Source organism: Zosterops lateralis (assembly GCF_965231275.1).
Source record: "Zosterops lateralis genome assembly, chromosome: 34".
NCBI classification, from domain to species: Eukaryota; Metazoa; Chordata; class Aves; order Passeriformes; family Zosteropidae; genus Zosterops; species Zosterops lateralis.
The window spans coordinates 2205399-2214960 of record NC_139794.1 but is presented as its reverse complement, the minus strand read 5'-3'; the positions used below and the strand labels follow the sequence as shown (position 1 = coordinate 2214960).

Genomic DNA, 9562 nt, shown 5'->3' with positions numbered 1-9562 from the left:
AGGGCTGGGACCTCCTGCCATGCCAGCGCCTCCACTGCCACCTCCAGCTGGACATCACCTGTCTGCACCACAGCCAAGGTGGCCAGCACCAACAGTGAACTCTTCCGTGGGGAAGTTCTTCCAGCTGGCCATGCTTCCCTGGATCTGCACCCTCACCATTGCCGTGTGCTGTGATGACCAACCAGGACACCGGTGGCCACCGTCACCACCCCACTGGCTGAGCTGGCTGTGGCCTGGCAGCCCCTGGAGGGTTGGTACCCCCTGAGTCACCCTGGGGGTGGCTAGTGGATGCCAGCAGTGTGGCCGCTACTGTGAGGTGAGGGTGTGTGGGTTTGTTATCTTCTTTTCTTCTGCTAGAGCTGGGACTATATGCTCGAGAGATGGCAGTGTTCATGTTCAGACTCAGATGTTTGTTAATTCTTATCTACAGTACAGTCTCACAAGTTGTGAGTTCTAGCTAACAAGGTAGAAAATGGCGCTGTCTCTAACACTTTCTAAGGTCTTTTAAGCACTAATTGTCCAATTACGAGATTACACCTCTATTATTTTTACTTTTAGCCCAATAACCAAACAACTGTTGTCCACACTGCAGATTTTCTTACCCAATTACAAGATACCACCCAAACCCATGAAGAAGGTGAAAGAACAAATTTGCCTACTCCCTAAATTCTCCATCTTGCTTTATATATATTACTATATGCTAAAACCTTAAAATCTAAGTTTTCCACCCTGTGATAGTATACACTTCTATTCAAACTCCACACCCACAATCCCAGTGCTATCACTCAATTCTAGAAGCCTGTTCCATGGCCTCAGGTCAAATGCAGTGTTTTTGAGGCCAAGTACCTCCAGGACACACTGAGTACACTGGGTGGTGACATGGGGGACATCTCGAGGTATGGCAGAGTATAGGAGATGTCACTAGCCCCTAGTCCTTGAGGAAGAGGTGCTTGAAGGCCACCACCAGCTGGTTGCTGAGCCTGAACAGGATCAGCTGGCAGACAACAGCTACCACCATCAGTCCCTGTCCCGCAGCCTTCTGGTGACACTGCCATATTTGGCCCCAAAATGGCATCACCTTGTACTTTGGTGGCCTCGAGAGAACAGGGGGCAGCTGGAACATACCCAAGGTTATCCCCACTACAGCTGAGGACAACAAAACTTCTTAAACTGCCCCATTTTCCCATGGCAAAGGTCCTGTCCCAACAGAGATGGATGGGTGGTCTCCTTGAGGACATGGGTATCACAATAGAGATGGGGGGAATCAATGTCCTTAGGGACACACATACATTGCAGAGGGACAATCTCCTTGGGGACATGAGTGTCCCACCACAGACGGAGAGGACAGACTCCTCAGGGACACAGATGACAGTATAAGGAAAAACTCCTTGGGGACACTCATGTGAGATGGAGGGCATGATCTCCTTGAGGACAGATGTCCCACAACCACAACAAGCAGGATGAGAACAATCCACTTAGAGGCACACATGTCTCACCACAGTGGAGAGGATGACCTTGGAGATGTGAAAAACCATGTTCACTCTCCTGGTAAAATTTAAAATTTTAATTAAGGACAATAGGAGACAAAGATAATAAAGCAAATTTTAATGGCCAGGTGCTTGGCATTCAGCCAAGAGCACACGGACTATTTCAGAAACACCCTTTACATATCTTTTTTTATTACATCAGCCTATTATATATTAATAAAAATTATGCATATTTTAACTTTTCCCCAAACTAGTTTACATGTTCCAGGAACTGTTTAGCATGGCTCTGCCTCGAGTCTACCTTTTTAAGGCATGTGCATTTCTTGGATGTAGTTTTTGTCAGTTCTTATTATCACCTCCAGCTTGGGTTTTGGTCCATAATTTCTACAGACAGTAGGTGCTGATGGTTGACATATCAGTAGCAGATCCTCATATGTTAACTGGATGTTATCCCAAACAAGAAGGCAGTTCAATTACCACAAGCATAACAATATCAGCTATTTCACTACTATGTCCAAGTTTACTTTATAGCAGAAATAAAATCTATATTTTTATAGCAAAGTTACTTTAATATAATATTAATTATACATATAGCATCCAATTTAATATTTGCGAAAAGCCAGTATTATAACATGTATTTATAACAGAGCTCAAAATAAATCTGCTAAACCATTTGAGGAAATAATACAACTTAACGGTACAAGACAGCAGACTGAAGAAGTGGGTGTGTACTGGCTTAGCCAGGCACCCAGGCGCCTGTATCTTTTGTGTTTTATCCTTTAATATAATTTATTAAAACTCTTAAAAATATTAAGAGGAGTGTGTTTCGTTTCACACTGAACAAGAAATGTGAGGTAGAGAAATAGGAAAGAGGTCGCAGAGAGGAAAAGAAATAGGAAAGACTTGTGGCTCGGACTCCGCAGTTGCTGGGGAGACCCGCAGAGCGCAGCGCTCCCCACTTCCACCCCACCTGCGCCACCCCCTCGTATCCAGCGCTCCCCGGGAGCAGAATTTCGGCTCGAGGGGCAAGGGGATAGAAGGAACGGATCTGTACTGGGGGTTCCCCGAGCCCCGAGCCCATCCCTGGGGGCTCATGGGGGGCTCCCCCCCTAGCCAACAGCCGGTGCTGCGGCGGCCGTGGGGCAGACGGGCTGGGAAAAGGGGGCCGGCATGGGAGCGGAGGAGGGGCCGGAGGAAGAAGAGGCAGAGAGGAAGGGGAGGAGCACGAAGAGGAGGACTGAAGGGAAAATGGCGGTGTTCCACGGCGAGCCCCGCAGCTCCGGTGGCCACGACAGCATCGCATTTCCCGGCATCCCGCAGGTGACGGGGAGGGGAAGCTCGCCCCAAGTCTATCGCGGGATCTCCGGGAGAGTTGGGGGTTTATTTTTTGGTTTTTTCTTATGGGAAGGCGGGAGCGGGAGGGGAAGGAATGTGGGGTTTGGACCACACAGATTCCGGAATCGAGTCCCAAATCTATTTCGGTGTCCCTAGGAGAGTTGCTTTTTATTAGGAGTATTTATATGATGAGGGGATATTTTCGGATTTTGCAGGAGTCCAATGCTGAGCTGTAAATGGCCCTTGGGGGGATTTGGGGTCCCACCTGGCGATCGCAAGGTGCCGGCGAGGCGGGACATTGGTTTTGGGGATCCTGGGAGAGTCAGCGGATGAAATGCGGGAGCCCCGGCATGGGGAGCGGGGCAATAGCAGAGCTGGGGGACCTCTGGCAGCCTGGAGGGGTGGTCCCCCGACGCTAAAAGTGTTGTGGGGGAGTGGAGGAAGCCCTGAGTGCCTGAAGTGGGGAAATGCTGAAGAAGGGGACCTTGAGACAGCTGGGAGTTGTGTCAGAGTCAGTAGAGGATGACCCCTGGAAGCCCCCAAAGCCTCTCAGCCTAAGCTGAGAGCCTAAGCTGGAGCCAGGAGTGGGGGGATCCCCAGGCCCCACGGGCCCCCCCAGCAGCTCTGAGAAGAGGGACCCCCATAACCCCAAAGTAAGGACAGGGAAACAGGGAACTCCTGGGAGAGAGTTTTTTGGACTACTTGATTTTTTGAGGTTTTTATGGACACCAGACACCCAGTGACTTCTAGAGATGGACTTGGACAGCGGGACCTTCAAAGCCAATGAACTCACATAATGTTTTTCCTCCAAACCAGCATTTCCCATTCCCAAACATTATCTAAATGGAGGAGGGGAAGGCTGTGAAAAAAAGGGAGATGCCCCGGGATACTGAGGCAGGTGAGGAGGAAGTCACTGCCCCTTTCCCCCTCTCTCCTGCTCCATCTCCCAGCCCAGCCCCTGGCTGCAGGACAACCCCGCTGCTGACACCGTCCTGCCCGGGATGCTTTCAGGTGATCTCATTCCCCCCCTTCCTTCTGGCATGGAGGTAAATGCCATCCTCTCCTTGTCCTTTCTCCCCCAGACAAGGAACTGAGGATGGAGACCAGGGAGGACAAATCCCCACAGCAGAACCTCGTGGAAGAAGCTGTTTTGAGTGGATCCATGCCACAGGAATCCAGCGGGGAGGAAGAGCCCCAGAGATCCCACAGGAGGAGGGCCTCCCAACCCATCCCAGGGTGCTCTGAGGAGGAAAGACCCACCCTGTGCCAGGAAGACAGCCAGAAATCTGGCCAGAGCTCTGAGCAGCTTCACAATGGCAAGAAGCTCCACCAGTGCTTGGAATGTGGAAAGGGTTTCAGCACAAACTCCAGCCTGGTCCGCCACCAGAGGGGCCACAGCGGGAAACGGCCCTACAAGTGTGGGAAATGTGGGAAGGGCTTCAGAGACACCTCCGACCTGATCCGCCACCAGACAGTCCACACTGGGGAACGGCCCTACGAGTGTGGGGAGTGTGGAAAAAGCTTCACTGCCAGCTCCAGCTTGATCATCCACAAGAGGAGCCACACTGGGGAACGGCCCTACAAGTGTGGGGAGTGTGGGAAGAGCTTCACTGTCAGCTCCAGCCTGATCGTTCACCAGAGGACCCACACCGGAGAGAGGCCCTATGAGTGTCCTGTGTGTGGGAAAATGTATCATTGCAAAAACAGTCTCCTCAGCCATCAGAAGGTTCACACAGAAGAGAGGCCCTTTCGCTGCCTGGACTGTGGGAAGGGCTTTAAGCAAAACTCCACCCTCAACACCCACCGGAGGATCCACACCAGAGAGAGGCCCTAACAGTGTCCTGAGTGTCCTGGGAAGAGCTTCTCCCAGAGCTCTAGCGTGACCCAACAGCAATGGAGGCACCAGTAAGGGAAGTCCTACAAGTGCTCTGCATGTGGGAAGAGTGTTGTGCACTGCTTCAACTCCATCCCTCGTTGGAAGACCCCCATTGGATGATCACAGTGACTCCATTGGGCAGAGACTTGGTGATCCCTGGTCCTGGTGATCCATGTTGGGAAGACAGCTGGCTGGTGGTCTCCACATGCTCCTGCCTCCCTGTGGGCACCTGGATGCAACAGGTCCTCAAGGGGACATGGCCATGGATAGTAACATGGGGGCCCGTGGACATGGATGGAGACATGGGTGACATGGACATGGGTGGGGACATGGAGGGCCATTAATGGGGACATGTTGTGGATACAGGCATGGATGGGGACATCAGGGGACATAGACATGGGTGGGGACATGGGGTGAACTTCCAGGGAATGTGGGAGAGTATGGGTATGAGTGAGTCAAGGGTTCTTGAGGGGGATGTGGGGTGCTGTGTCATGGAAACTGAAATTCCAGATCATTTGAGCATGTGCCATGAATCCAAGAGGAGAATTCCCAAGGTTCCCAGTGTGCTGCTTCCTAAGGGAGCTGTGCAGGGGCAGATGACAAGGTCCAGAAGCTGTGTAGGCTAACAAAGCAGACAGCAAAGGTTGGTTTGTTGGACGTTTTCCAGCACATTCCCAGCTCAAAGCAGAGGGAAGAAGAAAAGCAAAGTGAGTCCATGACAGAATCCCAGAACAACCACAGTAAAAAGGTACCCTGCCCATGGGTTGCAATGCCAGGAGGGCGTGACACCTCTACCCCAGTGAGGGTGCAAATATAGGACCACAACCTGTGGATTTTATTGAACATGTATTTTATTGAATGTTACAAACAGTCATGTAGTAGTTGGATTTCGCTATAATTTATTTGCTTTAATTATAGAATTGCAATTGCTTGTAAATAATTATGGTGAGTTTTAAACTGCTTTGAAGTATGATAAAATTTGTAAACACTTGTAAACAATGTAAAAGGTGAAGCAAGGCTTTCACAAGATGTAAGTAGGCTCGTGAAAGATGTATTTTAAGATATGACTATTATTGCAAAATATATGTCCAAGATAGCATAAACGGAGAGCAGAAGACCATACAAGAAGTACCAAAACCCCATAAAGTGGCATCAGAAGACCACCCTAGACTGCTGACATCTGCAACTATTGAATTGTGCAATGTTGCAGAAAATCTGAAGCTAGATTGTGTTCAACAAGCTCAAAATAAATCTGCTAAATCATTTGAGGAAATAATACAACTGTTACAGTATAAAAGACTGCAGACTGAAGAAGTAGGTGTGTACTGGCTTAGCCAGGCACCCAGGCGCCTGTATCTTTTATGTTTTATCCCTTATTATCATTTATTAAAGCTCTTAAAAGTTTTAAGAGGAGTGTGTTTCGTTTCTCACACTGAACAAGAAATGTGAGGTAGAGAAATAGGAAAGAGGTCGCAGAGAGGAAAAGAAATAGGAAAGACCTGTGGCTCGGACTTCGCAGCTGCTGGGGAGACCCGCAGAGCGCAGCGCTCCCCACAATTCCAGCCCATGACACACAGACCGGTTTCCCCAGCAGTGACTCCCCAGTGACCGGGCAGACCCACAGCTCCCAGTGCTCCCCACTTCCACCTGTTAAAAATTACCAGATAACATTGGCTTTCACGTTTATGTATTAGCTTTTGCATGTTGTTATTGGTCATAAGTATTTAAATATGGTACAAATTATAAATCTTTTTAACTGCTTGTTAATAAAATCTAGTGTAAGTGTGAACTGTACTGCTCACAGTAGTGTAATTAATATTATATCTATGTATTGCTTATAGAAGTAATAGTGTGACAAACTAATTGTACTATATACCTTAGCAAAACATAAGCTGTGAAAAGGCTTTTGTGTAACTAGGAAAAATAGTGTAAGTCCATCCACTGACTGACCTGACAAAGTGATAACAGTGACACAAGACAGAGCACTGGAGGAGACTGGGGAAAAGCTCGTTAACCCCTCTTATCAGAAAAGTGTAAAAAAACAAGGAAGAAATCAAGAGAAGGAATCAAATTTATTCACTTGATCTCAGGATGTCATACACGTAAGTCAGGATGGGAAACCTAAACACGAAGAGCCCCTGCAACATCAAAAGCTCTCGGAAATGTTTAAAGAATGTATAAACTAATGAATATGCATGTAACCCTACGTATATAACCTATAGAGAGAACATGATTTTAGTTCTTTTCGTGCACTTTGGCCGTTAGTCAAAAGCACCCCAACGCTGGAAATATTGTCCCTCTTTTTTTCTATAATTAAACTTTAAAAAATTCTAAAGAGTGAACCCTGTTTTTCACACATCCCACCTGCGCCACCCCCTCGTATCCAGCGCTCCCCGGGAGCAGAATTTCGGCTCGAGGGGCAAGGGGATAGAAGGAACGGATCTGTACTGGGGGTTCCCCGAGCCCCGAGCCCATCCCTGGGGGCTCATGGGGGGCTCCCCCCCTAGCCAACAGCCGGTGCTGCGGCGGCCGTGGGGCAGACGGGCTGGGAAAAGGGGGCCGGCATGGGAGCGGAGGAGGGGCCGGAGGAAGAAGAGGCAGAGAGGAAGGGGAGGAGCACGAAGAGGAGGACTGAAGGGAAAATGGCGGTGTTCCACGGCGAGCCCCGCAGCTCCGGTGGCCACGACAGCATCGCATTTCCCGGCATCCCGCAGGTGACGGGGAGGGGAAGCTCGCCCCAAGTCTATCGCGGGATCTCCGGGAGAGTTGGGGGTTTATTTTTTGGTTTTTTCTTATGGGAAGGCGGGAGCGGGAGGGGAAGGAATGTGGGATTTGGACCACACAGATTCCGGAATCGAGTCCCAAATCTATTTCGCTGTCCCTGGGAGAAGTGGGTTTTTTTTTACTTACATGATGAGGGGATATTTTCGGATTTTGCAGGAGACCAAAGCTGAGCCATAAGTGCCCCTTGGGGACATTTTCGAGGCCCACGTGGCCATGAAACGCGGGAGCCACGGCGTGGGGAGCAGAGCCGGGGGACCTCCGTCAGACTGGAGGGGTGGTGGAGACTGCAGATGACTGGGGTCTGGGCCCACGACCCTGAAAGTGTTGTCGGGGAGTGGGGGAAGCTCTGAGTGCCTGAAGTGGGGAAATGCTGGGACACCTGGGAGCTGAGTCAGAATCAGTAGAGGATGACCCCTGGAAGCCCCCAAAGCCTCTCAGCCTAAGCTGAGAGCCTAAGCTGGAGCCAAGAGTGGGGGGATCCCCAGGCCCCACGGCCCCCCAGCAGCTCTGAGAAGAGGGACCCCCATAACCCCAAAGTAAGGACAGGGAAACAGGGAACTCCTGGGAGAGAGTTTTTTGGACTACTTGGTTTTTTGAGGTTTTTATGGACACCAGACACCCAGTGACTTCTAGAGATGGACTTGGACAGCGGGACCTTCAAAGCCAATGAACTCACATAATGTTTTTCCTCCAAACCAGCATTTCCCATTCCCAAACATTATCTAAATGGAGGAGGGGAAGGCTGTGAAAAAAAGGGAGATGCCCCGGGATACTGAGGCAGGTGAGGAGGAAGTCACTGCCCCTTTCCCCCTCTCTCCTGCTCCATCTCCCAGCCCAGCCCCTGGCTGCAGGACAACCCCGCTGCTGACACCGTCCTGCCCGGGATGCTTTCAGGTGATCTCATTCCCCCCCTTCCTTCTGGCATGGAGGTAAATGCCATCCTCTCCTTGTCCTTCCTCCCCCAGACAAGGAGCTGAGGATGGAGACCAGGGAGGACAAATCCCCACAGCAGAACCTCGTGGAAGAAGCTGTTTTGAGTGGATCCACGCCACAGGAATCCAACGGGGAGGAAGAGCCCCAGAGATCCCACAGGAGGAGGGCCTCCCAACCCATCCCAGGGTGCTCTGAGGAGGAAAGACCCACCCTGTGCCAGGAAGACAGCCAGAAATCTGGCCAGAGCTCTGAGCAGCTTCACAATGGCAAGAAGCTCCACCAGTGCTTGGAATGTGGAAAGGGTTTCAGCACAAACTCCCGCCTGCTCCGCCACCAGATGAGCCACAGCGGGGAACGGCCCTACAAGTGTGGGAAATGTGGGAAGGGCTTCAGAGACACCTCTGACCTGATCCGTCATGAGAGAGTCCACACCGGGGAACGGCCCTACGAGTGTGGGGAGTGTGGAAAGGGCTTCACAGTAAGCTCACATCTGATTGTCCACCAGAGGAGCCACACTGGGGAACAGCCCTACGAATGTGGGGAATGTGGAAAGAGCTTCAGCCTGAGTTCCAGTTTGATCCGCCATCAGAGGATCCACACCGGTGAATGGCCCCATAAATGTGAGGAATGTGGGAAGGACTTCAGGAAGAGCTGCCACCTCAAACGCCACCAGATGATCCACACTGGAATACGCCCCTATGTTTGTGGGGAATGTGGGAAGAGCTTCCGTGACAGCTCTGGCCTGGTCATCCACCAGACCATGCACACTGGGGAATGCCCCTTCACATGCTCAGAATGTGGGAAGAGCTTCATGCACAGCTCCAGCCTGACCATTCACCAGAGGACCCACACAAAAGAGAGGCCCTTCCGCTGCTTGGACTGTGGGAAGGGCTTTAAGCAAAACTCCACCCTCAACACCCACCGGAGGATCCACACCAGAGAGAGGCCCTAACAGTGTCCTGAGTGTCCTGGGAAGAACTTCTCCCAGAGCTCTAGCGTGACCCAACAGCAATGGAGGCACCAGTAAGGGAAGTCCTACAAGTGCTCTGCATGTGGGAAGAGTGTTGTGCACTGCTTCAACTCCATCCCTCGCTGGAGGACTCCCATTGGATGATCCCAACATTGTGGTAAAAATAAAGACCTTGAA

General features: G+C 50.8%; 1 protein-coding gene across 1 annotated transcript; it reads left to right on the top strand.

Annotated features, from left to right (window-relative positions):
• The first annotated feature begins 2696 nt into the window (after positions 1 to 2696).
• LOC310921469 (uncharacterized protein) lies at positions 2697 to 9543 on the top strand. Its single transcript, XM_083881599.1, has 5 exons — positions 2697 to 2807; positions 3639 to 3720; positions 3905 to 4653; positions 7206 to 7412; positions 8453 to 9543. Exons 2-5 carry the CDS (start codon positions 3666 to 3668, stop codon positions 9365 to 9367), a joined length of 1926 nt encoding a protein of 641 aa, XP_083737725.1. The 5' UTR covers positions 2697 to 2807; positions 3639 to 3665; the 3' UTR covers positions 9368 to 9543.
• The last annotated feature ends 19 nt before the right edge of the window (positions 9544 to 9562 follow it).